Source organism: Mesoplodon bidens, assembly GCF_964165515.1.
Source record: "Mesoplodon bidens genome assembly, chromosome: 1".
Taxonomy (NCBI): Eukaryota; Metazoa; Chordata; class Mammalia; order Artiodactyla; family Ziphiidae; genus Mesoplodon; species Mesoplodon bidens.
Window position 1 is genome coordinate 30,937,097 of NC_138176.1, and position 27,793 is coordinate 30,964,889.

Sequence of the window (27,793 nt, forward strand, 5' to 3'; positions counted from 1 at the left end):
TGGCCTAGCCCGGGGCAGAAATGGCTGCAAGTGGCCGAGGGCTCCGCAGGGCCGTGGGCGCCTTTCCCCGCCCCGCTTGGAGACGAGCTCACTCCGATGCCAGGGGACGTCTGAAGCCGGAGTACGATGCAGTGGTAATAGGAGCAGGTAAAGTGGGCTGGGCCGGAGCCGAGGGGCTGAAGGGCGGCCCTGCTCAGAAGCCCCTGGCGTCCCTCTACTCTGGCACAAGCTGGCCAGGAGTTGGGATGAGAGCAGGTGCTGGTGTGGAAAGCCCACCTGTCTGCGAGCAGATGCCGGGGTTCTGGGGTTGGCTTTGCTGTCGACTCACTGTGTGGCCTGGGGCAGCTTCTTGCCCTCTCCGGGCTTGAGTCTTCCCATCTAGAATGACCAGGGAGGACTAGGTGAATTCAGGGGTTTCCACGTATCTCCTGTGACATGAGCTAGTTGCCACCATACTCTTGGAAGGCATATGGTACGTAAGGTTTGGGAGGAAAGAGCCCTGGGACAAGAAGTGTGAAATCCAACCGCCCCACGTGCCCTGGGTTCTGGTCACCACCACCTGACCACTGAGACACCCCGCCCCCCACCAAGGACACTGCAGTTGCTCCATAAAGGGGAGTTAGGAAAAAATAGAAATGAGTCCCAGAGATCCTCCTGCCTATGCACAGAGGGTGACAGCCCCTGTTGCCTGCCCTGCCTGGGCACGTAGGAGACCTGCTGCTGTGACCCTGCTATGCTTTGCCGAGCCCCAGGAATCAGGGCACCTGATTCCACCACGAGTGTGTGAGGCTGCGATCCAGGACCAGGCTGCCTTTCCTCGGGGCCTCCCACTCACACTCACACACAGCCCCAGTTTCAGCTTCTGACATTATTTCCAACTGGGTTTATACCGGGCGACCATGACAGGCCTGGAAGGACATGCTCATCACACAGCTTTAAAGCTGTGTCCCTGTTCGGGCATTTCTTCATTTTTACCCCTACAAAGAGCAGTCATGTGCTGGCAAATGTTTACTAGTCACCTCTCCAGGGAAAATGTGTGCATATATGTCCATACATAAGTTTATTATAAATACGGAAGTAAAAAGTGTAGCACACTGTTTTGCAGATAAAAAATACAATACTGGGCTTCCCTGGTGGCGCAGTGGTTGAGAGTCCACCTGCCGATGCAGGGGACACGGGTTCGTGCCCTGGTCCGGGAAGATCCCACATGCCGCGGAGCGGCTGGGCCCGTGAGCCATGGCCGCTGAGCCTGCGCGTCCGGAGCCTGTGCTCCGCAACGGGAGAGGCCACAACGGTGAGAGGCCCGCGTACCGCAAAGAAAAACAATACTCTAAATTCCAGGTAGCCAATCCATTCTTACCAAGTACCTGTGACTTCTGCCAAACTCAGTAACCAACCTGTGGTTGCAATTTGACAAATGAAAATAGTTCTGAAAAGAATATTGTTTGATATTTTTATTTAAACAGCAGAAAGAAAGTGAAACAAAGATTTATGTCTGAACTTCACGCCTTCCTCAACGACGGGAATGACTTTGCTCAATCAGATAATGTTTTTCGAACACTGGAAGAACAGTTCCTCAATTTTTTGCACCATTTCACAATGTAACAGCTACAGACACAAGTTTAATCTACATTATTAGCAGGTTCTCCATCACTTTCTTAGTCTAACAACCAAAAACATCGTAACTCAAGCCCTGGTGTGTAATGTTTGCAGATTTCCATAGTGTGAGTACCCCCACTGTGGCCTTTTTCAAAGTACCAATATGATGTCACCAAAGGTGAATTTGGGAGAGAGACGCAGCAAAGGGTCATCATGTAGCATGGCCCCTCTATGGGTCTATAGAGGTAAATAACCGTGAAAGCATAGCCAACCGTTAAAGCAATGTGAAACATTTAGGAATTGACAAGCTTTGAGTCTTTATTACCTTTGATTTTCATATACTTATTTCATTGTAAGTTGATGTAATTTAATTTTTTACCAGGGGCTGCGTTTGACAACTGTCTCACCAACTTCCAGGGCTGGGGGACTCCTGCTCCAGCCCCCACTGACTGGGCTCAGGAGTTGGAAGTGCCTCCCACCTTTCCTGCCCTTGGTGACAGCCCAGCCCTGCTGACTCTTGGCAGAGAGGGTTGGTCGTAGGTCCCCAGATACCTGGGTGAATTGCCACAAGTGTGTGAGTCTCAGGCCTGAGTTTTTCTTTGACGTTGCTTCTCTAATTGCTGGTTTGAAGGCATTTCCAGCCTGAGTGAGGGATACAGTGGCATCTTCTAAGATAAAGATTATCTCTGCTCCCTGAAGCCACACTGGGGACCTGGGAGCCACCTTAAAGAGGACCCTGATTTAGTCATTTGACTAACTTTGCCTGAGAATGACCCAAGGAACTAGTTAAAATGCAGTTCCTGGGCCCCCTACCTGGTGATGAGGATTCTGAGGAAGTCAGCACATCTAACCAACACTTGGAATGGATCTGGTGGAGGCATCTGCAGCCCACACATTCAAGAACCCACGTTCAGAGCAGCTTGTCTCCAGAGCTCCCCCGTGCCTGCTGCATGAGGAACCCTGCAGTCTGGCCTGGAGATAAGCTGAGCCCAGCCCACAGCTTAAGACTCCTTCAGGGGGAAAGGAGAGGTCACCAGAAGCTGCAGGAAGGCTCAGCCAGGACTGGGGGTGGGGGAGGGCAGAGGAACTTGGGCTGTTGGATCCTCGACCTTTGCCCTTTGAGGTTTGTTTGTGCATTTGTGGGCTTACATGTGATGACTGAACTGGACCTTGTTGCCTGGAAGCTTTTATTAGTTTTCCAAGATTTATGATCAGCACTGATTAAAAGGCAGCTACCTTTTATTGTCTGCTAAGGGACAGGTGCTTCACGTGCATTACTGGTTATCCTCCCTTCAACACTGCAGGTCTGGCAGGCCCTCTGTTTTTACACGTGGGGAAGACAGCAGAAGCCAGGATGAGCCCAGGACAGTCTGCCTTTAATTTGTCATATGTATTTGAGAGCAGGGCTTTCCAAATTTCAGGTTGCAATCCATCCATTCATGATTCCCTTCCATCATATTTTTGAAACTTTCTTAAGAAAATTATCAAAAACATATTAAAAATAGTACTAGATCAATCAGCATTTTTTAATGAAATATAATCAAGTAGATCATCACATGCTTATCACATGATGATTTAATATTAGTTCCTGAAACTTTTGTTTCTGTGAAATACATTTATTTGTGTGTTGGGGGGGGTGTCAGGTCACAGAGTAAAATGCATTTCTTCCTCAGATCATGGTCAAAGAGGTTTTAAAAACTCCGTTTCAGAGATTCCTTTAATGCATGATAAATTGGCTCAATGACCTCGAAAATTCTGGCAGGTCTCTATGTGGAAAATGTAAAACAAAACCAACTCAGCCATGAGAAATCCATCATGTGGGTCATTGCTGCCTCCTATTTGTGGATGTTTGTCAGTTTAATGGCTGAGCCGTTTATTAGAGTCAACGCTGGGTTCAGGTTGCTGCTCAGAGAACATAGTTATCTTCTGTCATCTTTGAAGACTCAGAGTGACTTCCCACCACCAAAGAGAAGCATGTGCCATGTGTCCCAGGGGAGGCCTGGCCCCCTTCCCTGAAAGCAACCAGGGCCTGTTCTCTGCCCATCGAGGACTTCTCCAGCTGCTGCATTTTATTCTGAGACTAAGGAAAGGGGAGGCCCCCACCCCAGGGCCCCATGTGCTCGGCCTGTGGGTCTGAGACCACCTGCATCAGAATGACCAGGGAGCTTCTGTGAAGTGCATCCTGGTCCACGCCCCCAAACTGCTGAGTAGATTCTGGGGAGGGGTTAGGGAATCGGTGTTTACCCGAGTTCTCATGTGATCCTGAAGCTTCTCAGAGCTGGAGAGGCACTTGCTAGCAGGGGGTTTGGTGTGGAACATGGGATCCCAAGCCAAGTTTCAGGGCTCCTACCCCAGGGGCAGCCTGCCTAAAATTTTTGGAGAGAAACTTTATAATAGACAAATCTTCCCAGTCAGCTGGCGCCCCTGAAGCACGCTGAGCTACTCTAGCGCACGTCAAAGCCATATGTGTTTCATTCATTTTGAGCTGTTCCTGTTTTATTTGGGAAACACTGGGAATTGACGAAGACGCCCCTTCTGGGGCACTGTTGTGAGCCACACTTGGGCACAACAAGCCATGCCTGGCAGCCAATGTCCACAGGACCAGCACTCACCTGGACGGCTGGTGATCCCATGCCAGCCAGGGACGCCCGGCATCATCGTACAGCCTCGCCTACCTCTCTTCCCTGATAAGTCAACTGTCACACTACCTCTTGACAGTCCCCCGCTCATCCCCAAGTGCCAGAAGCCCAGCAATGGGAGGCTTCGTGGGATAGTTTTCATCTAATGACTGTGGATTTCTCCTTGTCCCCACTCCAGCATGAGCCACTGGCTAAGCCAGGGTGACAGGACTTTTTTCAGTTCAGGGCAAGAGCCAGGGTTTTCTGACTCCCCAAAGACTGGTGTCTTACAGCATTGAGCTAGATGCTGTTCCATCATCAAGGTACAGGTGAGGGGGTCCCCCAAGTTCTGCTACCTCTCCAGGATCTTCATGGGCATGGGGACAGGGGTGGGTGGCCACACTCCTCAAGGAATGTGTCTGTCTGCCCGCTGACCACTGTCACTTTCCTCCCCCCTCCTCCTTCTCGTTGCAGGACACAACGGGCTGGTGGCTGTAAGTCCCTCCCAATCTGCCCCGCTTCATTGGTCCCTGGGTGTGTGGTCCTCAGCAGGAGTGTAAGGAAGCCAGCAGGATGAAGGCTGAGGGGGAGAAGGAAAGGCCGGCTGGTCCTCGCGCCCTGGTGCTGACTAGCGGCTGGCTCGAATGGACATCTGCAGTAGCTAAGGAGGATATCAGGGGCTCCCTTGTTCTCCTCTCCTTAATGCTCATAGGTTTCCCCCATGACCTTTCAAAAGCGAGGTGATAAATAGCTGGGAAAGTGTGTGATGGGCATAGCCTAGGAGGCAGGTTGGAGCTTGTGGGGTCAGGTAACTGGGGCTGGGGGGCCTTTGACTCCAGATTGTGGGCTGTCCTTGTGTACAGACCCCATGTTCCCCAGCTAGGTTTAGGCCAGGTACCAACCTGGGGAACACAGCAGCTATACACGGTCCAAATTGTGCCCTGGAGACAGCAAGGAAGCCGACCTAGCAGAGGAAGCAGGGCCCTGCCCCAGCACAGGTGGCTTCTGGGTCCCAAGCTGAGCCAGGCCAGGGTTACCCTAAGGCTGTGCTTCTCAGACCAGAGTCCATGTACCCCTAGGAGGCCACAGTGTGTGCTAGAGGGGTTCAGGCCACGAGCCTAACATGGAGCATCTTCCTGAAGCAGCGGCTGCTCTAGAATATCAATGCAGGGGGCTCAGCAACATGGAGAGCCAGGAGACCTGTGTTAAATCTTAAGACTTTCCCTGACATAGCCATTTTACTTGAACATTTCACAGGGGACATTATTTAACTCAACTGATCAGTAATTTAAAACATTGATTTTGTATTAATACCAACGTGCGTTTGTCCCCAGCTCTGCACTTTCCATTTGCGAAGGTTAAGGTGAGTCATTTTATCTCTCTGAGCCATGGTAAAATGAGAATTAAAATGCCCACCCTCACCGAATTGAGGTGAAGGGAATAGATGATGTGCCCCAAGGACCCAGCTCATAAAGCCTTACACAAATGGTGAGCATGGGGACACCGTGGGGCGTCCCAGGATAAGAGGTATAGGAGGAACTTACTCTAGGACACGCACTTCGGTTGGCTGATTTGGGGAGAGCCTAAGGAAGTAGGGGTTGGCTCTAGATTGGATACTGTCAGAGTGGAGGCAGCCCTGTGAGCAGGCATCTCAGTAACCGTGTGTGCGGGGAGGGGAGACTAGGGTGAGGAGAACAGTCACTGTGCACACGTAGCATCACTCATCTTGGCCGAGAGAGGGGGCATTTGGTATTTTGTGGTGGCCAGTAGACCCTGTCTCTTTTGTGCTTAGACACAGTTATAAAGTGGGCTTTTGCTCCGTCCCATTTTGTCGTGGTGTAGATTATCCCTGTCTGTGGTCATCATTGTGAGATTGTTCACGTCTAGTGGGAGAAACAGGGCTTACCTCTGAGGGCCAGGCCACCTTGTGAATGTCATGTTGGGCTGCTCTTTTCTTCTTTCTCGTTAGGACATGTCAGGAGTGTAGATTCTGGGTCCAGACCGCCCGGGTTCAGTTCCTGACACCTCTACTCATCAGTTCTGTGATCCTGAGCTATTAGCCTCACTGAGCCGTGGTTTCCTCCTCCGTGAAATGGGGAGAATCACGGTGCCTACTTCTAGGGTGGATTATATGAGATGATGCTTGCACGGTGTCTGGCACATTGTAGTCGCCAAGCAAACTTTTTAAAAAGTCTGCCTTCAGAACTACACCATCCCTGTTGTCACCTTGGGGGTGGTAGCTGTAGTGGTGTGAGGACCAGCATTTTAGGTCTGTAGACTCAGGACTAGTTCGGTTCAACAATTATTTATTGATTTTCCACTAAGTGCTAGAGAAAAGTTAATCCCACCCCCGCATCATTTGTTCCCCAAAATAAGGCTGTGCTATAATCATGGCTTCATTGATTGAACACGTCCCGTGTGCCAGCGACCCCGTGTAAGCCCCTTCTAGGGACCAGCTCAGAATTCTCACAGTGACCCCATGAAGCAGTCAAAGTGGGTGTTATTATCATCAGCCCCATTTTTGCACATGAGGAAACTGAGGCTGGATGGATTAGGTACTGAGGCCGCCCCAGCAGAAAAGAGAAGGGGGAGTGGAACCTGGGCCGTCTGGCTCAGCACTCACAAGGCAAGCTCACTGTGCTGCCTGCCTCAGGCCAGTGATGAGAGCGAGGCTTGCCACCCCACCTCCCCAGGAGATGGGCAAGAGTTCACAGAGGCACTGGACCTTGCAGGAGGGAAGGTCACCTCGGGCTGGGAAGTGGAGGGGCAGGACCAATCATGTCAGGTCTCAGAGAACATCTGGGGGGGGGTGAAAATTTACGGGTGGCAGGAGGGAGGGCATCTCAGAGGCAGGAACAGCTTGAGCCAGCCGTGTGGTGAGGACCCTGAGAATGCGGGTCAGCCCCCAGGGGTAAAGGGAGGACCCTGTGTGCCCCGCCCCAGGCGGCATACCTGCAGAGACTGGGGGTGAACACGGCAGTCTTCGAGAGACGCCACGTGATCGGGGGTGCAGCTGTCACAGAGGAAATAATCCCAGGTGAGCCAAAGGGGTGGGTGAGGGGCGTGGGGGGTGACCACTGGTGACCCCTGGTTACTGTCTTCATCCGATTCATTTTCAGGGTTTAAGTTCTCCCGAGCATCCTACCTCCTCAGCCTGCTACGACCGCAGATTTACACCGAACTGGAGCTGAAGGTAGAGCATGTGTGTTTGTGTATGTGTGTGTGTGTCCACCTGCTCCATGGCTTGGGGGCTGGGGATGTAGGCAGTTGCTATTCTTCCCTCCGAGGGTGTGTCTACCTCTCATGGTCTCCATAGTGCCTGCCCACAAATGGGCTTTGTCTGGCCCACCCAGTGTCTTAAAGATCAGGAAATTTCATACACAAATCAAACCTCTCGAAGAACAAGCTTTGTCAACATCAGGCCCATGTTCCTACATGCTGTACCGGCTGGCCCTTTACGTGGATTCGGTCCCAGCTCTGCTTTGTCACTTCACTTCCCGGGGTCTGTCCAGCCCCCATAGGAAACCTGCTAGGACCCTTGGGCATCTGAGTTTGCGAAGCTGCCTTAGGACCTGAGCTGGTTTCTGCCCTCATTACACATGAGAGCCTGTCACCGTCCTCGGCAGCTTGAGTAGGAAGTCGGACTCGGGGACTTTCACCTCTCTGGGCTCCTGGGCCATTTTGAGGGCATCCTGAGAACTCACAGTCTGCCTCTGTCGACTCCTCTTAGCCTCACCTTGGTCCACAGTCTTGCCCCCCGCCCCTTCAGATTCCTTCACCCCCTCATTGCCTCTTTGACAAACTTGGTCATGCATTCCGGGACCCCACTTAGCTTACCAGCTTGGTGCCCCTGTCACCCACCACTTGGAGAAAGGTCCCCTGTGCCATCTGTATATGACATTGATGGCACTTCAGCACCAACTTTGCCCTAAATTTTCAATTAATAAGACATTAATCCACTGACACCCATTAAATAAATTATTCTTTGAGCCCCGAAGAGAGACACAGAGAGAGAGCACACGCCTGTCACCAGCCAGGACTGGATGAAACCCTGCCAAGGCCTGGGAGTGGGTCTGTGGACTTCAGTCCAAACCAGACGATAGGTGAAGGCAATTTTCAGACACACCAATTATGCAGAGTGGCAAGGGTGAGGGGAGGGGTGGGGGTAGACCCTCCTTTTGAAAAATCTAACTTATGAAAGCTGAGGATCACAGAACAGAAAATTTTACATAATTATTCTCTTTATTATTTTTTCTTTTTTAAATAATTTCCTGGGATTTCTTTTAATTTATTTTTTTGTCTGCATCGGGTTTTCGTTGCTGCGAGCAGGCTTTCTCTGGTTGAGGCGAGCGGGAGCTACTCTTTGTTGCAGTGCACGGGCTTCTCATTGTGGTGGCTTCTCTTAGTGCGGAGCACGGGGCTCTAGGCACGCGGGCTTCAGTAGTTGTGGCTCGCGGGCTCTAGAGCGCAGGCTTAATAGTTGTGGTGCACGGGCTTAGTTGCCCCGCGGTGTGTGGGATCTTCCCGGACCAGGGCTCAAACCCATGTCCCCTGCATTGGCAGGCGGATTCTTAACCACTGCGCCACCAGGGAAGTCCATTCTCTTTATTTTTTAAAAAAAGTTACTCATTTGAAAATGGTATTCTCATAGGGTTCCTTTAACTAGCACCTCCCAAGTGAATTGACTATATCCTTTGATCTCTGATCTTGGGCTACATTAATAGGAGAACGGTGCTCAGATCAAGGGGGGAAGCAGTCCTGCTGCACGATGCACAGAACTAATCCCATCTGGAGTGCGGGGTACCTTATTTTAACAGGACGTTGACAGCTCAGAAGATACCTATAGGAGGGCAACTATTCCTCTTTCTAGGAATATTCTGTTTCCAAAACAATAATAAAGAGCATTTATTTTACCAGTGTTACATCTTGGGCTACGAGCTTTCATGCTCTGTCAATTTGTCCTCGTCTGTGAGACAAGAGCAAGTAGTGTCCCCATGTTATGATGAGGGAACCGATATTCAGGGGGGTTAAGTTCGCACACTAGGAAGTGACCAAGAACTTGAGCCAGGTCTAACTGACTCCTCCTCGTTCTGTGAGGTGCCGCCACCGTGGGCACCTTGATAGCCACCCAGCTCAGCCTTGTGCCCCTCCAGGCACTTTGCCGATGACAGTGGACCAGGTCACAGACATAAGCTCTTCCAGCAGCTCCGGCCTCGGTAGAGCACGGGACTGAGATTGCAGACTCCGGAACCTAACTGGTCGGTGTTGAATCCCTGCTCTGCTGTTACCAGCTGTATGACTTAGCCTGGTGGTGCCTCATCTTCCTCATCTGTAAGATGGAGATGTAATAGTACCTGCCTCATAAGGCTATTGTAGTGGTTGGTGTTTGCTAATCATTAGTACAGTGCACGGGGCACGGTCAGTGCTCAACAACTGTCAGCTAGTATTATTGGGTTGGCCAAAAAGTTCATTCGATTTTTCCGTAAGATGTTACAGAAAAATCCAAGCGGACTTTTTGGCCAACCCAATATTATGCCCATTTGTCAGCTGAGAAAACTGAGGCTCCAGAAGGACCTGTGGCCTGCTACTTCCTATCAGACCTTCCCACTGTGGGCCTGTACCCGATTAGACTGAGCTCTACTTGAGCCAGAGGATGACTCTGCCAACCTGCTTGGGGCCTCACTGGGCCTGTTTTCCAAGTCTCAGTTTCCCCAGCTGTCGATGAGATCATCTCCCAGTTCCATGCACGTGGATAGTAAGCTTGCTTTTACAGTGGCCCCACAGTGAGTCGTGGGATCCAGACAAGGAGGGCAGAGCTTTTGCCCTGGGTGTATGTGGCAGAGGGGAGGTGGTGTCTTTCATCCTGTATCAGCCAGCAGCTGCCTTCCCCAACTCTCCCTGGACCAGCCTTGACCTCATTCAAGTGGCACCCCCTTGTCCTCCCTCCCACCTGCACTCACCTTCTGGCTCCCAACCCCATCCCTCTGCTCCTGCTCTCCTCGGAAATCTCTCCAAGGCAGGGCTGTCAAACTTTCAGGTCCCTCAGAAAAATCTGGGCAACTGGTGGGAAAGTGGTTCTTGCTCAGAGGAACTACGGATGATTCTGTGGGACTGTGGTGGCCCAGGAGCCAATGATTCTGAAGCAGGAGGACCCCAGAGCGCAACTCTGAGAACTGCACCCCTTAAATCTCCCATTTCTCTGGCCCCTAATGCACGGCTTGTCCCTTCCCAGCAATTTCCAGCCGGGACAGCTGTACATGCTGAGAAATCCCATGGGTAAATCAGATGCGATTTTTTCCTTTTTTTTTTTTTTTGCGGTACGCAGGCCTCTCACTGCTGTGGCCTCTCCCGTTGTGGAGCACAGGCTCCGGACGCGCAGGCTCAGCAGCCATGGCTCACGGGCCCAGCCGCTCCACGGCATGTGGGATGTGGGATCTTCCGGACCAGGGCACGAACCTGTGTCCCCTGCATCAGCAGGCGGACTCTCAACCACTGCGCCACCAGGGAAGCCCACGTTTGTTTTTTACAAGAGGGAAACTGCGTGATCTGAGCAAATCTAATGGGGATAATATAATGGTGGTTTAACAGCCCCTTCTTATTCTGACACCACATCATCAAAACCATCAAGAATAACAACGGCTCCCTTTATGAGAGAAAGTCCTGGAATCAGATAAATAAATTAATCCTGTTCAATTACTAAGACTTGAAACAGCCCTTGGGATCCTCTTGGGTCCCTTTTTCGGTGAGGGGAGGTTATTGATTCATTAATTCAGCAAATGCTTCTGAGCACCTGCCCTGTGCCAGGCCCTGGGAGAGGCCTGTGGGGAGACAGCGGCGAGGGAAGGGGGCAAGGCTTCTGCTCTTAGTGAGAGGACTTCAGGGAGAGGTAAGTGCCACCTAAAGAAAGGAAAATAAAGCAATGTGACAGTGAGGAACTGGAGGTCCAGCCTGGACTGGTGACCAGGAAAACCTCCCTGAAGGGGTGACGTTTGAGCTAGCATTCGAATGCCAAGAAGTCGCCAGCCCTGTGGACATCTGAGCAGAAAGCGTTGCAGTCAGAAGGAAGTGAAGGTGGACAGGCCCAAGGGGAAGGAAGGTCGTGTGGCCGGAGCAGACAGTGCCCGGCGGAGAGGCAGCAGGTGGTGTGAGAGTGGGGCAGGGGCCAGAGGAGACAGGGCCTCGCGCGCTGTAAGCAAGGGCCTGCGCTTTATCCTGAGCGCAGGAGGCAGGCAGCAGAGGTGTTAAATCGAGAAGTGGAGTGATGGGATTTATGACTTTATGAAAGGTCATACCACTGGCTAGATGGTGTGGATTGTGGTGGAAGTAGCCGTGGTCGCAGGGTGGTGGCTCAGGCTGAGTCAGGGCGGGGACATGGGGACCAGGTCTGGAGGCTGAGCTGTGAGACTTGGTGATGGATGGGATGCCAAGGGTGAGAGACACAGAGGAACTAGGGACACCACCTGGGTGGGAAAGAGTTCACTGTATCAAGAGGAACCAAGCTGGAAGTTCCTCCAGTTTGGAATCAAAGGCATTCCCCATCTTAGTGTTAGAAAGGGTCCTGCGGGTCTCCCAGCCTGCCCCTACCAACGCCCAGACTCACCTCCACAGAATGCTCAACCGTGGAGATCCTGCCACCTGGAACACCTGTGGCTTGGGGAAACTTCTGCTGTAATTATTGGAAAGATCTCTGTTGGTTTCCTCGTGTTTTCCTAAAATTTCTGCTCACAGATCTCATTTCGGGGGCAGGGGATGGGGGTGGGGAACTTGCTACTCAGGTGACTGTTGAGCAAAGAGGTGAGGGAGCAGACCAAGTATCTGGGGAAAGAAGTCTCTAAACGCCAAATTCGTCAAGTTGCACACATTAAATACATACAGCTCTTTGTATGTCAATTATACTTCAATAAAGTGGTTTAAGAAAAAAGAAGTCTCTAGCGGGAGCAGTAAGTCTTATTTGTGGAGGTAGCACAGGCCCTTTTTGTTTTATCTCCACCTTCTTTGAAGAAGTAAATGTACTCTTGGAAAGTTCTGTGTGCAAGTCAAATATTTGTAAATCAAATCATATTTTCAGTGCATCAAGGGAACTTCCATTTAAAGTGACCCTGGAGCACATGAGTCTGCAAAGTAAATAAGTTGTTTCTGATGTGAACGATTTATCCACCTTGTAAATATGGATTTTCACATGACCGTGGCTTTATTGTGTCTTTCTCAGTTTTAATTATTATTTCTGAAATGGGGGCATTTAAAGACTAACACTGAGAGCCAGGGCTTTGGAGTCACAGGGGTGTGGTTTCAAAACCAGGATCCACCTCCCCATGTGACGCTGGACAAGTTATTTCACTTCTCTGAGCCTCTACTGTTGCATTTGTACAATGAGGATGATATACTTACAGAGCTGTTGTGATGTAACCATTGTAAACCCTAGTACAGTCCCTGGCACTGGGTAGCGTGGCGTGGTATGGTATGGTCTGCCATAGGGTGCCTGGGCAAGAGGGCTTTTTATACACCTGTATCAAAAATAGGAACCAGGAGGGCTTCCCTGGTGGTGCAGTGGTTGAGAGTCCGCCTGCCGATGCAGGGGACGTGGGTTCGTGCCCCGGTCCGGGAGGATCCCACATGCCACGGAGCGGTTGGGCCCATGAGCCATGGCCACTGAACCTGTGCGTCCGGAGCCTGTGCTCCGCAATGGGAGAGGCCACAACAGTGAGAGGCCCGCGTACCGAAAAAAAAAAAAAAAAAAAGGAACCAGGACCCCAGGCCTTGGGAACCTGCATGCAGGCACCTAAGTGGTCACACAGACACAATCAGAGAAGGGTCATGGGCAGATCCCTTCAAATGTTACCTGTGCTGTCTGTGTTCTGCAGAAACACGGGCTGAGGCTTCATCTTCGAAACCCCCACTCATTCACACCTATGCTGGAAGAGGGCACAGCGGGCAAGGTGCCCAGGTCCCTTCTGCTGGGCACAGACATGGCAGAAAACCAGAAGCAGATCGCCCAGTTCTCACGGAAGGACGCCCAGGTAGGGAAGGTGACCAGAGACTGATCTCCTCCATCTCAGCCTGGTGGCCGCTCTTGAAAAAAAATGGGCTTGGTTGGAGTTGTCCTAGAGCAGGTTGTCAAAGGCCACAAGGGTGTGGACAGGCCACTTCATCCGCCCTAGGAGGGCTCCAGTCTGTGCCAGCCTTTGATCTCAGGCACTGCAAAGAGAAGGGGTGGAGGACAGTTGGTTAAGACCAGTGAACACTGGAGACCCTCAAACCTGTGTGTGTTCAGCCTGAGGCCACTGTTCAGGTGGCCTCCACCTGAATTTCAAAAGGGAGTCCACTGGTATGTCCTTCTGTTCTATGTGCTTTCTACCTCTCCTGCTTTCATACAGGATTCCAGGTGGTCCTCAATATTAAAACACATGAAGGCCAAAAAGAAGAAGGGGAGATAGAGACAGTTAAGGATAGAACACACGGGGTCAGGAATTTAGGACAAGAGCATCGTAATACATATTCATTTATTTTGGCATCATCCCCTGGCAGCCCAAGGTAAGAATATGTCCATGGTGGTGAGCAGGTCTGGTGAAGGGGAGCACACACATCAGATGGAGGAGGCACATTTCTTTTCCTAGGATTGCACTGTGAGGAATTTGCTGGGTAGCTTTGTCTAGATGAGTCGTTGAATGTAACGGGCCTGGTGTGATTGGTCTTACAGATATAAAAAGATTCTTTGAATGGCCATTTTTTGTACCAAGCCTAGATACAAGCTGAAGGCATAGCATTAACTCATATCTTGGTGGAGACATTTTTATAAGAAGAACCTGGGTTAACCAATCCATGTGTGTTGCTTTTTGCTGTGTTCATCTAGTAAAACCAAGAAAACCACAGACACAGCATCTCTCTTCAGCCAGTGGTTTCCAAACACTGGCTGATGATCAAGTCAACCAAAAAAAAAGTGCTTTTCAAGTGATTCTTTTGCGCAGTGAGTTGGGGTCCACTGCCTACACCCTCTGCTCCAAGTCCTGCTTGTCTCAGATGCACTGGAGAGGATTCAGGACAAGGCCAGGTCCCTGTGCTTAGAGAGCAGTGGCCTTGGCCGTGTGTGGCCGTGGCCCTGTGTGCTGGGGACCACAGGAGCGGGAGGCAGAGGCCACATCCCACTGTGGAAAGTAAGGAGCTGAATTCTGGTTTTGTCTTTGCACGTTGTCGCGTTAAAGACCTACTGCAGAGAAAGCCGTTTACCTTCATTTTAATCAAGATTCTCCAATGTACTTCAACACAGAGCTTTTCTTTGTGTGACAGTTGTTAAAGTTCCATGGGTATATCCATGAGTCTAGATGAACTAAAAATTAAAAGCTCTCAGCTGAGAATTAAGATAGGGCCTCGGGTAGCACGGGTGCCCATCCTTGCTCCTGTCGCCCATCCAGGGAGGGGGCTGTGGGGGTCATAACCAGGCTGTCGAAATGGATTCTGTTGCGGGAGGTTGTGGGATGAAGGGATGCCAGTTTCTGTCCCTGCTGATGACAAGAGGATGCAAGAGATTTGCAGCCCAGGAAGGAACAGTCAGCATGCTGGAATACAGGCAGAGAGATCTTACTTTTATCAGTAAGATATAGAAAGACAGGACAGAGAGGAGAAACTTTTAAGTGGTTTTTGGTTTATCACAGAGACCACCTCCTAGGATACTTGAGGTTTCCGTGGCTGACGACTGGTCTTGGCCCGCATCAACCCCCTTGCCCCTGCCACTACATGGTGGCCCTCCTACTATCCAGGCTCTCTCTGACCTCCCCTGGTATTGACATCAGCACACAGACCTAGAACTGGGAGTAACTCGGCACAGCCAGGCTGAGCCACACTGGGCGTGAGGCCTGAGGAATCGAGCCTCAGCTGGGGGGCAGCTGGAGGGCCAGGCCTGGGGACAGTGTCTTTGTGGGATTCTAGGCAATGGGGCCTTGACTCGGAGCTCTGTTCCAGGCCTTTCCCAAATATGAGGCCTTCATGAATCGCTTGGCGTTAGCCATTGACCCTCTGCTGGACTCAGCCCCGGTGGACATGGAGGCCTTCCAGCGGGGCTCCCTGCTGCAGAGGCTCAAGTCGCTCTCCACCCTCAAGCCCCTGTTGCAGGCGGGTAAGTCCAAGGGCAGGCATCTGGGCATGATGAGCACCTTCATGTGATTGAGCCCATTTTCTCCTCAATTGACGTAAGCCTGAACCTCCAAGGCAGCCTGCCAACTGCCATCGATTAATACGGGCCACCTGGAGCCCTTTTTTTTTTTTTTTTTTTTTTTGCCTAGCCGCTCCGTGGCATGTGGGATCCTCCCGGTTCGGGGCACGAATCCGCATCCCCTGCATCGGCAGGCAGACTCTCAACCACTGTGCCACCAGGGAGGCCCCCACCTGGAGCACTTTAAGTGACAAAGTTTTAGGATGGCGTGCTCTAAAAATAGAGCCTGAGCCAAAGGCTTATGTGCAAGTAGTTCATTTTGAAGGGGGATACCAGGGAAAGGAGGGGAAACGGGAAAGAGGGAGAGTCGATACCAGGGTGCATTACTGAGCTGGCCACCACTGTGGCTGATGAGGTCCTTCCCTCTGAGAAGCCTTAGGAAATGCACATGAGGACATGCCCAGGAGAAGAAAGGGGAAACATTTACCCATTGGGTTCTGTCCCCCAGTGGTCAGAGGTTGCCCCCTGGGGTGTTAACTCCCACATGAGGCATTAACTTCTGGGTTGTGCATCCATGGGTGCCAAGTGGGTTCCCGTGGGTGTCCTGTCATGGTGCCAGAGAAGCCCCAGGGAAGAAATGAAGAGGCGCATCTTCAGGTCTGAGGTGGGATGCTGTCAGGTTGCACTGTGTGAAGCTGACCAGAGCCTGCACGGAGCTCGTCACCATAGGCATGGCTGGAATAAGAGATGGGGCCAAGAGAGTTTGAAGAGATGCCCCCATACAAGAAAGATGCTAGATTATTGGGCTCAGCAAGAAAAAACTCTGTGATGAATTAGTGATGTCTGCCGGGGGTATGAGAATGGAAGTTTCTTTTCACCAAGCCTGCTATTATTTTCTACCACTCCTCTAGGGTACAAAAACCAGTTTAGCTTCTATATTCTAGAAAAGTACTGCATCGGTTAGCTGTGGTCACAAAATTGCTGCATAACAGACTACAAAATTCCAGTGGCATATAGAAATAAACATTTATTTCTCAAGTGTCTGCATGGCTCAGCTGGTCCCAGCTGGGCTGAGCTGATCTGGTCTGGTCTCATGCGTGTGTCTGTGGCTGGGGCAGCTCCGCTCCAGGCGTCTCTAATCCTCTTCTTGGAAGCCACAGGTTAGTCCAGGCGTGGCCTTCTTATGTCAGTGACAGAAGCACAGAGGGCAAGCCCCAATGTGCAGGCCAGTTTCAAGCCTCTGACTGCATCACATCAGTAAACATTCCAGGGGCCAAGCAAATCATTTGAGCCCAGAATCAAGGGGCAGGGCGGTCAACTCAGCTAGGGAGGGAAGCGGTGCAGAGTTACATGGCAAAGTGTGTGGACACGGGGAGGGGTGAAGGGTCAGAGCCAGTAGAATCTACCACAGACGCCAAAAGTAGACATCGCCTCCCAGATTACCAGTCCAAGGAGCGTCATACAATAAACATTCATGTAGTAACTATTTATTGAGCATCTGCTACGTGCCAGGCACCAAGCTGGGCGCTGGGGCTACAATGCCTGGGGTTCATGACCTCTGCCTCAAGGTCCTAGTGCACAGTCACTCTCGGAGATTAGCTTGAATCAGTATCAGAGGAATGGGTTAGCCAAGCTGCCGCCTCCCAGGGCACGGCTGTACAGAACTCAAAGTAGGGGAATAAGATACAAATTAAAAATTGCCCCAAAATAATTCTAACAGGTAAAATGTATTAAGTGCCTGTGGAAATGCTTTAGAAATGCTCTACATACCTCGTTTAATCCTCACAATAGCTCGTAAGGGTACAGAATATTTTGTCCTCCCATTTTACAGGTGAAGAAACTGGCGCAGAGACATTATGGATCAGAGTGCTCCCTTCTTGCCTGTCTCGGTTCACATTTTATGGATCTCCTCCTTTAGGTCGCATCCTGGGAGCCCAGCTGCCCCAGTATTACCAGGTCCTCACAGCTCCAGCTGTCAAGGTGAGGGGCTCCCCAGCCTCAGGCTGGACCTTGCAGTGAGGGGGCCTCTGCTCCCGAGGTAAGCCCTTCTCCTGGCTGTCTTGCTGTCCCAGGTGCTGAATCAGTGGTTTGAGTCTGAGCCTCTAAAAGCTACTCTAGCAACGGATGCTGTGATTGGAGCCATGACAAGTCCCTACATTCCGGGGAGTGGGTGAGTGTGGCAGGTGAGGTGGGGCAGCAGGAGTGGAGCCGATTCCCCCACGAGAGCGATAACTACTGTTCCTTGAGCTCAGCCAGTGAGCCAGGCAGGAGCCAAGCACTTCACACAGGATTCACTTAAGCCTCAAAGCAACACCTGAGAGCCGTGGTTCAGAGAAGGGAAGTATCCCTCCCAAAGTCACACAGCTAGTAAGTGGCAGAGCTGATTTCCAGCCCAAGTTGTCTGACCTCCCCCCAACCCCACCCCAGGTTTTCCTTCTTCGCCACTACTCCCTACTGCTTCAGTAGAAACACCTCTGTCCTGCTGCCTGTGATATCTCAACATGAACATCTTCTTCCCTATCATCTATCTATCTACCTGTCTACCTACCTATCTACATACCTATCTATCTATCTATCTATCTATCTACCTATCTACCTATCTACCTATCTATCATCTCTTCCCTTCCCACAAAGCCCCGTTGCCTGTCCCTCTCCCGCAGATCCTTTCCCTGGCTTCCAGGACCCGCACACACACAGATACCTTCACATGGATGGGAAGCTGCCTTTCCCCTTGTGAGTGGGGTGGGGGTGGGGGGGGTGTTGACAGTCTCATCCGAGAGGGGGCAGTCAGACACAGTGAAGTGTGTAGTTGAGGTATGATTTAATGAGCCCCTGTAGGAGCAGGAATGGAGGGGTGTGTGGGTTGTGTGTTTGTGTGTTTTGTATGTGTGTTGTGTGTGTGTGTGTGTGTGTGTGTGTGTTGGGATAGAGGATGCTGCCAAGTCTTGGACCATTTCCAGTGCACCAGAAGATGCAGCTAGAAGCTGTCAGTGTGGCTTATCTCTCAAGGGATAAGAGCACACTTTGGAAGTGGTTTTTCAACACACACTAAGCCAGCCCCAAATTCCCCAGGGCCATGGAAAAGTGGGATTTGGCAGCAGCTGCAACATCCTGGCCAAGATCAACCAGCCAATTTGGATTTTCCAGCTAGGGCCTCTGGTCCTTTTCTCTGTGGGTGTTCAGGAGGCTTAGCTACTGCCCAGTTTGTGAAATGGGCCTTTAAGTCATTTGTTTTTTCATTAATTCTTTCAATAAATATCGATGGAGCACTTGCCTGGGGACTAGGTCCGGGGACATGGTAGTGAATGGGGTTGAAATCCTAATGGGGGAGGTAGACACAGTGCAAGGAGTGGACTAGAGAGCTGTGGGCACTGTGATGGTGGGACAACGTGGTCCAGGCTCAGAGAAGCCCCCCATGAGAAAGAGGTGTTTCATCCAAGACTCTAAGGGCAGGAGGAATTAGCCAAATAAAAGAAGAGGGAGGAAGGGGCTTCTAGATTCTGGAACGGCATGTGCAAATGTAGGAGCTGCAAGTGGATTATATGATCTATTCAAGGCACTGAGAGGTTTGGCTTAATAGGAGTGCGGGGTGTCGGGGGTGTGTGTGTAGGGAGGGACGAGGCTGACGAGCAGGCAGGAGCCCTGAAGGCCGGTTTTGGAGACTGGCCATCACCCTCAGAGCACCGACAAGCCAGTGAAGGCTTGAAAAGAGCTGAGTGACAGGAGCATAGCTGAGTTTTGAGACTGGGCTCCAGGTTCTACGTGGAGAAAGGTCTACAGGGAAGAACGAGTGGGAGAAGTGGGTCCAATTAGGAGGACGTTACTGCAGCAACTTAAGAAAGAGAAGAGAGTGGCCTGGACCAGGGAGGAAGCAGCAGGGAGTGGGGCCTTGGAAAGTTCTTTGGGAGGCACTCGACAATGTAGGTGGTGAGGGCCTAGTAAGAGGCAACACTGACACCCGGTTTTCTGTTGGAAACTAAAGGTGCCATTCACTGGGATGGAGAAGACTGATGGAGAAACAGGTTGGGGAATGGGGACAAGGGGATGGGTCAAGATACCTGCCCAAAGCCATGCCAGTGGAGACATCTGTGGGTAGCTGGGCATACAGGCTGGCACTCAGGAGAGAGCTGGAGAGGCAGGTTTGGGCATCGCTACCACATTGTTGGAACCAAAGCTCTGCCCCCAGACGTTTACAGGGGGAGAGGATGCAGAATGGGAAGCGAAGGGCTCTTGCAAGAGTCTCGAGCTCATTTAAAGGATAGTCGGACAGGGCTGGATGGGGGCAGGGAGGGGCTGAAGATACAGGATGGCAAGGACTCTCTGCACCTAGAACTCTGAGGAGATTAAACCCCACCTCCAGCCACTGATTCTGATGATCTGTCCTCAGGTATGTGTTACTCCATCACGTGATGGGGGGTCTGGAGGGGATGCGGGGGGCCTGGGGCTACGTCCAGGGCGGCATGGGTGCCCTCTCCGACGCCATCGCAAGCTCAGCCACCGCACACGGAGCAAGTATCTTCACTGAAAAGGTGAACAGCCCCTTTACCCCACCCCAATTTTTGGCAAGGATCTTAGATTAGAACAAAGTCTCAGATTTGGAGGGTCCCTCATTTTACTGACGGACAAGGCCGGGCTCAGCCTCGAGGAGCTCGGGCTCTGCAGCCTGTACTGCTGTGAACAAGGCCCCAGTTCTTCTGCCTACCCCCTTTGAATTCACAGCCACTATCCCGCATTTGGGCTGAGCCTTTGCATTGGAGGGGTGGGCTAACGCCTCACCAGGAGCTGCAGAGAATCGGGGCCGGGGTTGATGAGGCTGTGAGTGCCTAGGAGCAGCATGGCCAGCGGAAATCCCCCGAGACTCAACCTGCATTTCCCTGCCCGGGGACCCTGGGGGCTCCTTCCCGTGGCTTTAGACAGTGGCCAAGGTGCAGGTGAGCAGTGGAGGGAGCGTTCAAGGAGTCGTGCTGCAAGACGGCTCGGAGGTAAGGAGCAAAGTGGTGCTGTCCAACGCGTCGCCGCAGATCACCTTCCTGAAGCTGACGCCACAGGTGAGGCTGGGGGTGGAGGTGAGATGTCTGCCTGGGGTTGGAATGTGGAGGGGTCAAGGGGACCAGGGCCGCATCAGGGTGGGAGATGCGAGGGCCAAGTCCCTCCGGATGTGGGGAAATCTGTCTTCTCTCCTTACCTAACGGGCGGGGAGCAAAGAGCAAAGAAGCCTCACAGGTGAGGGGAAAGGTCCGGGGACGTGAGATGACAGAGGCCAGGCGGTTAGCAATGGGCAGAGCCAGAGCTAGAACTCAGGTCTGACTTTCAACCCAGGGTTACTTCTACAGCTTTCCTGCTATCCTGATTTCTCCCCTCTAACCAGCTCTGATTCCACTGTTTGTGTCAGTGATCTGTTGCCACATGAATGTTGCAGAACAACCACACAGCTTCTGGGCATATAACAAGAAATACGGATTTAGTGCACAGAGCGGTAGAAATCAGTTAGTTGATCTTGGCTGAGTTCAAGTGATCTGGGCTCACTCATGCGCTCCTCCAGCAGCTGCGGGTCACTAGTGGGCCCTGCTGATGGCCGGGGCTAATCCAGCGGTCTCTGTCGGAATGTCCAGGATGACTCAGCTCTGCTCTGTGTATCTCTCACCCCCCGGCATGGTAGTCCAGATCTGGCAAAAGGCAAAACTGAGCAAACTCAATCACGCAAGTGCTTCTGTTTGCATCCTATTTGCTGACATTAGCTTTGTCTCATGGCCAAGCTCAGTCACAGTGGAAGGGCAATAAAAAGGGGTGTGCGTACAAGGAGGGTTGGGGACTTGGGACAGTTTTTGCAATTGATCACACCTTCCCTCTCCCCCAAACATATGATAATACGTGTATGAGCATGGAGCTCCCAGCGATTTGGGGACTATTCTTGGGGACAAGGCACCACTTTTTCTGAGTGATTCCACTAATCAAATTCAGCAAACATCAGTTCAAAAGCATCTTGAGACAATTTTGAGATCATCAAGACTTCCAGGAGCTTACAGACCAGAGGTGAAAGACGCTGCAGCCCACGGGCCATATCCGTAGCAGGAGCTGGTGTGGGCCATTTACAGCCAGGACGCTGGCAGACTGCAAAGGAAGAAGTGGTTAGCGCTGAGCTGGAGGGGTCCAGGAGGGCTTCACAGAGGAAGTGGTTTGGCCGAGCTCTGAGAGAGGGAGAGGGTCTCCAGCAGTACAGGTTGAGGGACCAGTCTGAGCAAAGGAGTAAAGCAGCCCCCTTGGGGCCTTGGCCACCCCCAGGGTAGAACCTTCTTCTTTCAGGAGTGGCTTCCTGAGGAGTTCGTGGAGAGAATCTCCCAGCTGGACACCCAGTCGCCTGTTACCAAGATCAATGGTAAGAGGCACACCAGATCGTAGAGCTGTTTCTTTTGAGGTTATCTGAGTGAGAAATCTCCATGTATGGGAAAGACTGACCTGCATCATCATCTCTATCCCCCGCCCCCCAGCCTGCCCCCCAGTTTGAAGGTGAAACACTTTTTCATACCTTTTCCTTCCAGTCCACCATGCGGGTGAGCAGGGGATGGGTAGAGATAGAGGACTCTGGGGGGCTGAGGACACAGGCCTTTGGGCCCTCACCCTCCTCTTTGGTCCCTCAGTGGCTGTCGACAGGCTGCCTGACTTCCTGGCGGCCCCCAATGCTCCCAGGGGCCAGCCGCTGCCCCATCACCAGTGCTCCATCCACCTCAACTGTGAGAACACCCTCCTTCTCCATCAGGCTTTTGAAGACGCCATGGATGGCCTGCCTTCCCACAGGTGGGGGCCCTGGAGACACTTGAGCCCCTGGTTAGAGCACAGGAGGCGTGGTGGGATGGCAGAGACTGCTGCTCATTCACCACCCTGGCCTGGGAGGGACCAGAGAGCCTGGAGCCTGCCGGTCTGGCCGGGGACAGGGGCCTGGAGATGAGGGAGCTCCCCGTGGGTGGTCTGGACTGTCCTGGTGGTCACCGAGCCCGTGCAGGCAAACGCCACCATGACCTTACAGAGATCATAGGCCCGGCCCCAGCATCTTCCTGTCTTAAGCCTTCATTTTGTCCCGTCATCTCAGAGTGGCTCCCCAGCCCCTTCCCTCGGGCAGGTGCTGCTCTTCAGGCCCCACCCTCTCTCCTCCCCGTGTCGCACGCAGACCTATGATTGAGCTCTGCATCCCTTCCTCGCTGGACCCCACGCTGGCTCCCCCCGGCTGCCACGTCATCTCCCTCTTTACTCAGTACACACCCTACACACTGGCTGCAGGCAAGACCTGGGATGAGCAGGAGAGAAACGCTCACGCAGACAGAGGTAAGGAGGGCTAGACCGCCCTGGCTCCACAGTGACAGCTGGCCGAGCGTCCCGAATGGCCTCTCCTCCTGACTGCCCCACTCAGGATTAACACCTGCAAGTTCTGTGCCAGGGAGAGAGGAGTACCCAGGGAAACCTAAATCAACACAGTGAGTAACTGCTGGGGTCGGGCCCTGGGCGAAGAAAGCCAAAAAGACATAGTTCCTGCCCTCAGGTTGCTCATGGTCCAGCGGGGGAGACTAACAAACCAATCTTACAGTACAACGGACCGTGGGAACCAAAGGAGGAAGCTGTGAGCCAGAGAGACAGGAGAGCTTTCCAAAGGAAGGGACATTTGAGCTGGGTTTTAAAGGATGAATAGGAGTCGACCAGGCAGCAAAGTGCATTCCAAGCAAAAGAAATAACTTGAGCAGAGCAATGAGGTGAAGAAATTTTTGCATGTTCAAGGGGAGACAAATGTTTAGGGTTGGAGTAAAAAGGTGGGAAAGAGTGGGAGGCTCTACTAGCCTGACACCTATAGGCCTCTGTAATGAATTGTTTATTTGCCTGTGGACTGTTTTTTTGCTTATTGAGGTATAATTTGCATATGAAAAAATATCCATTTTAGGTGTAGAGTTTAATGAATTTAGTAAATATGCCGAGCTGTACAGTCGTAACACCTCTTTCTCCTAACACCATCTCTTTTCCCTGTGTTCGACACCCAGTGTGTGATTGCATTGAGGCCTACGCCCCCGGCTTCAAGAGCTCCGTGGTGGGCAGAGACATCCTCACACCCCCTGACTTGGAGAGAGTCTTTGGGCTTCCTGGGGGGGTGAGTACAGGCCTGGGGTCTCTGGTCACACTCTCCCTGTACCCCGACTCCCTGGCATGCCCACTCGGCTTTATCTTGTCCCTCCACACCCAGCCTTCAGCAGGAAGAGAGGACAGAGGCAGAGACCACAGCAGAGAGGGGAAGAGACGCAGTCAGGTTTAGGCAGTGAGCGAGGAGTGAGGAGAGGCAGCACCTGCTGAGCAGGTCACCGGGACTGGGACTGCGGCCCTTCTGCCTGGATGTCCATGTCGGCCCCTCCCATCTGCCTTTCTTCAGAGGGACCTCCCCTCCCCCAGGCTGCATGTGCTCACACTTCTCTTATCAAAAACTCACTGGTGGCACAGTGGTTGGGAGTCCGCCTGCCGATGCAGGGGACGCGGGTTCGTGCCCCGGTCTGGGAAGATCCCACATGCCGCGGAGCGGCTGGGCCCGTGAGCCATGGCCGCTGAGCCTGCGCGCCCGGAGCCTGTGCTCCGCAACGGGAGAGGCCACACAGTGAGAGGCCCGCGTATCACCAAAACCAAAACCAAAACCAAAACCAAAACCAAATTCACTGAGCCTGGAGGCAGGGGGATGGGTCAGGAGGCCAGATCAAATACAGCAGTGACTAGCTTCGCGTGGCTATTGAGCCCTTAAATGTGGCCAGGCCAAAATGAGATGTGCTTCGAGTATAAAATGCACCCCAGATTGCAAAGACTGAGTACAGAAAAATGCAGCATGTCTCATCAATAATTTTAATACCAACCACGTGCTGAAATGATAATAGTTTGGATCTATTGGGTTAAATTAAATATATCATTTAATTGGGTTAAATTAAATATGTTATTAACATTAATTTCACCAGTTTCCTTTTAAGTGTTAATGTGGCTACTGGAAAATCTAAAATTCCATGTGTGGCTCCCATTATATTTTTACTGGACAGCGCTGGTCCGGATAGAGAGTGAGAGAGGCCAGGCAGTGGGAAGGGAAGGGAAAGGAGGCGGAAGGGTTGGGCAGGTGGATTGAGAAGTCTTGATAAATGTGCGTGCAGAGGGCGGGTGGAGGGGACGTAAAGGGTCCACCTGAAGGCCAAGGAGGGGGAGGTGACGCCATCCACGGAGGCAGGGAAGACTGGACAGGAGCCGACTCGAGGGAAGAGGATGAGCTCAGTTTGGGACACGTTGATGGGGCAGGTGAAGGTCATCCCCACGGTGACGTCCAGCAGATGTTGGTCTTGTCCAGACCTGCCCCGCAGGTGTGCCCTTCCCCCTCCCCCACACCTCCTCCCTCCTCGGCTGGTCTGACCCAGGCCAGTGGAGCAGAACCGCGCTCAGCTCCCAGAATCCATCTGCCATTTACTGTGACCTTGGAACCCCAGGGCACAAGCTCAGCTGGGTGTCTTGGCCAAAGAAACACGTGCCAGCAGTCAAAATAAATCAACTTCCTCTATTTTTCAAACAGTGAGGGGGATTCATAGTCCACAGCAACATCTTTAAAATCTCCCTTTTCTTTCCCATTCAGTTTCCTTGCCCTCTGAAGATGCTCCCTACCCTTCTTCCTTCTTGAAAAATGCCTCTAGGAAACTTCACCCCCAGCCCTAGGACTTGTGCCTATTCTCTCTCTTCCCCTCCTCATTCTGCATCACAAGAGCCGGAGAAAACATCCTGGAAGGAGAAGAACCTTCCTTGGAGAACAGGGGAGGGGAACGGGGTGGAGAATGTAACACTCCTATGTTAACGACTGTGGCCCTGCCTCCTGCAGAATATATTCCACTGCGCCATGACCCTGGACCAGCTGTACTTTGCCCGCCCTGTGCCCCTGCACTCCAGCTACCGCTGCCCTCTCCGGGGTCTGTATCTCTGCGGAAGTGGGGCCCATCCGGGTGAGTGACCCTCGGTCCCACTACCCTGTGCGGGCATCGAGGGCTGGCAGAGGCTTGCAGACAGGGGAGCAGGGTAAACAAGGGGGGAGGTGAGAGGGAGGGAACTCCCAGGAGAACAAGCCATCACCCACGTTGAGAATTCTCTGGCCACAACCCTCGGGTTAGCTCACCTCCTCCCCACGAGGCCTGGGGATACGTCCCAGTGGAGGCATCTCTCCAAGTTCCCATGGTGGGTTGTGTAAGACCCATGCCTCTAAATTCCCCATCCGTATTTGAGACCAGTAAGGATCGGCAAAGTTCAGTTTCTCAATTTTAAAATTCTTCGCTGCTCTCCTCCCAGGCCTACTGACCCCACGGAAGCTCATCTCATATAGATGCTTCCTCTGAGCTATGTGGGCCCCGGCCCCCCAGACAGGGTCCATACTTCCATGACTTCCTCTCCAATCCTTAATCCCTCATTCTAGTTTCACGTGCTGGGAGTCTCGCCATCTGGCCCATTGGCTCTCAGGCTGGGGGCGGTGGAGGCAGGGGGCCACTTGCTTGGACCAGGCACCTGGCCCTTCCTGCACTGATGTAGGGGAGTCCAGGATCTGTCTTAATAATCATCCCAGGTGATTCTGATACCCACGGCCCCAGCATCACCCTTCAGGCGTCCCTGCTCTGCTTTGTGGCTGGTGCCTCAGCAAGTCCCATGGGGGGACGGAGGAGTGGGAGGGGGGTGAGCACAGCTTTGGTTCATGGGAGACTCCCTTCCAGGAGGAGGTGTCATGGGAGCCGCTGGACGCAATGCAGCTCACGTGGTCTTTAGGGACCTCAGGAGCATGTGACCCCAAACCAGCTCTGACCCAGGAAGATGAATGCACCCTTGAGATGTTAAGTCTCCACTGGGTCAGCTTCCCAGGATATGGCTTGAGGCAGGCGAGTCCTCAAGGCTCAAGCCACTATTCTAGAAAAAACGTACAGGTTACACTGGGTCCTAGTTAACCTTGCATCTATGGCTTCTTGAATGAACTGGTTTTGTTTTATATCGATAGTTTGCATTTTTCTGTGTATTAGTGCAGTAGGTAATATGTACTAACCGGCTGGGATAAACTTGTCTGGAGTACCCAGTAATCTCACAGCATCGGCTCCAAACAGTCCGTCTGACCAACAAGCATCCTCTCCGCACGGTCAGGGCCCCCTACCAGCTGATTGAAGGGCCGCCCTGGGGAGCCCCAGGCCACTGCTGTGACATTTCGGGCAAACTGTATAAGAAAGGACCCAATTCCCCAGTGCCCCACAAAGTCACCCACAGGGGCCTTGGCCTGAGCAGTGCATGGCCTCTCAGGCTGTCAAGACGGCCAGAGTCAGGCAAACAGCAGTCAGGGTGAGTGCAAGGTGGGGGTAGCTGAGGGCCATCTGGGGACCTACATTCCCAGCTCTGGAGATTCAACCGCTCACTTCCCATGAGCGAGCCATACCTGTCACGTCACTATGTTATTCTGAAGTGAGTTGGGTTGTCATTCTTGATCAGAAAGTGTCACACAAATGTCCCATGGTAATCCAGCTTCTTCCATCCCAGCAGCCAAGGCCGTGGTCCAGAGCCCCCATCAGCAGAGGAGGTGCAGCGTTCCCTGGGGCATCACCTCCCTGCCTTTCCTGGGCAAATTTATACAGATTAACAAATACCTGCCTTATTACTTAACCTCGATAAACCCAGTTTTGTTATCTGTAAAGGAATTGTTTTAAAGATCAAATAGGACAATAGATCATGGTTTAGTCCACTATGTGGCACAAGATAAGCATTTGGTACACAGTGGTGGTCTTGCTGCTGATATTGTTGGTGGAGATATTATTGTCATTTCTGGATTCTGCAAAAAGCAGTCTTTTTGACATCCTTTTTTAAACCAGGCACCAAACTGAAACCAGCCCACTAGAAGCAGTGTGACCAGGGCAGAGCAGAGCCATCTTTGGGTCCACCAAGCTCTTCCCACAATAAGGGCTGTCAATCTTGTCCCCTACCCCCGCGTCATGCAGCACTGGTACAACTAAATTTTTGAGCTTGTTGAAAATTTGGTTTTGGTCTGGTTTCTAAGATTTGCTTTTCTCAAAAGACTTGCCAGGGCCCAAGAGGGGGAAAATGTAAGGAAGAAAGAAAGAAGGAAGGAAGGGTGGGAGGGAGGGAGGGGGGAAGGAAAGCTATGGGGTGAGGGCAAGCACATCCATCCCTAACACTAGCTTAAGGAGAGCAGAATTGAATAAACAAATAGGAACTTGTGAAATCCCAGGGGCCTGGGGCAGATCGCGTCAGACTCGGTCTTTCAAAATATTATTATTTTTTGTAAATAAAAGGTACAAATGCTTAGTGTAGGAGAATTTTTAAATATAATAATCAAGAACATAAAACTCAAACCTAATCTTACCTGCAGAGATCATCAGTCACCATTTTACAATATTTC

At 52.0% G+C, this 27,793-nt stretch overlaps 1 protein-coding gene across 2 annotated transcripts; it reads left to right on the plus strand.

Annotated features, from left to right (window-relative positions):
- PYROXD2 (pyridine nucleotide-disulphide oxidoreductase domain 2) lies at positions 1–27,494 on the plus strand. 2 transcript variants are annotated; one of them, XM_081236620.1, is made up of 16 exons: positions 1–147; positions 4,692–4,711; positions 7,161–7,254; positions 7,337–7,410; positions 13,079–13,234; positions 15,174–15,327; positions 17,282–17,343; positions 17,436–17,533; positions 19,751–19,892; positions 20,277–20,411; positions 21,667–21,739; positions 22,002–22,158; positions 22,529–22,683; positions 23,388–23,494; positions 25,235–25,355; positions 27,246–27,494. In XM_081236620.1, the coding sequence occupies exons 1-16, from the start codon at positions 21–23 to the stop codon at positions 27,269–27,271; spliced, it is 1,701 nt and encodes a 566-aa protein (XP_081092746.1). In that variant the 5' UTR covers positions 1–20; the 3' UTR covers positions 27,272–27,494. The 2 variants fall into 2 exon arrangements, with proteins under 2 accessions (XP_081092746.1, XP_081092745.1); XM_081236619.1 differs by lacking the exon at positions 27,246–27,494 and adding an exon at positions 26,112–26,263.
- The last annotated feature ends 299 nt before the right edge of the window (positions 27,495–27,793 follow it).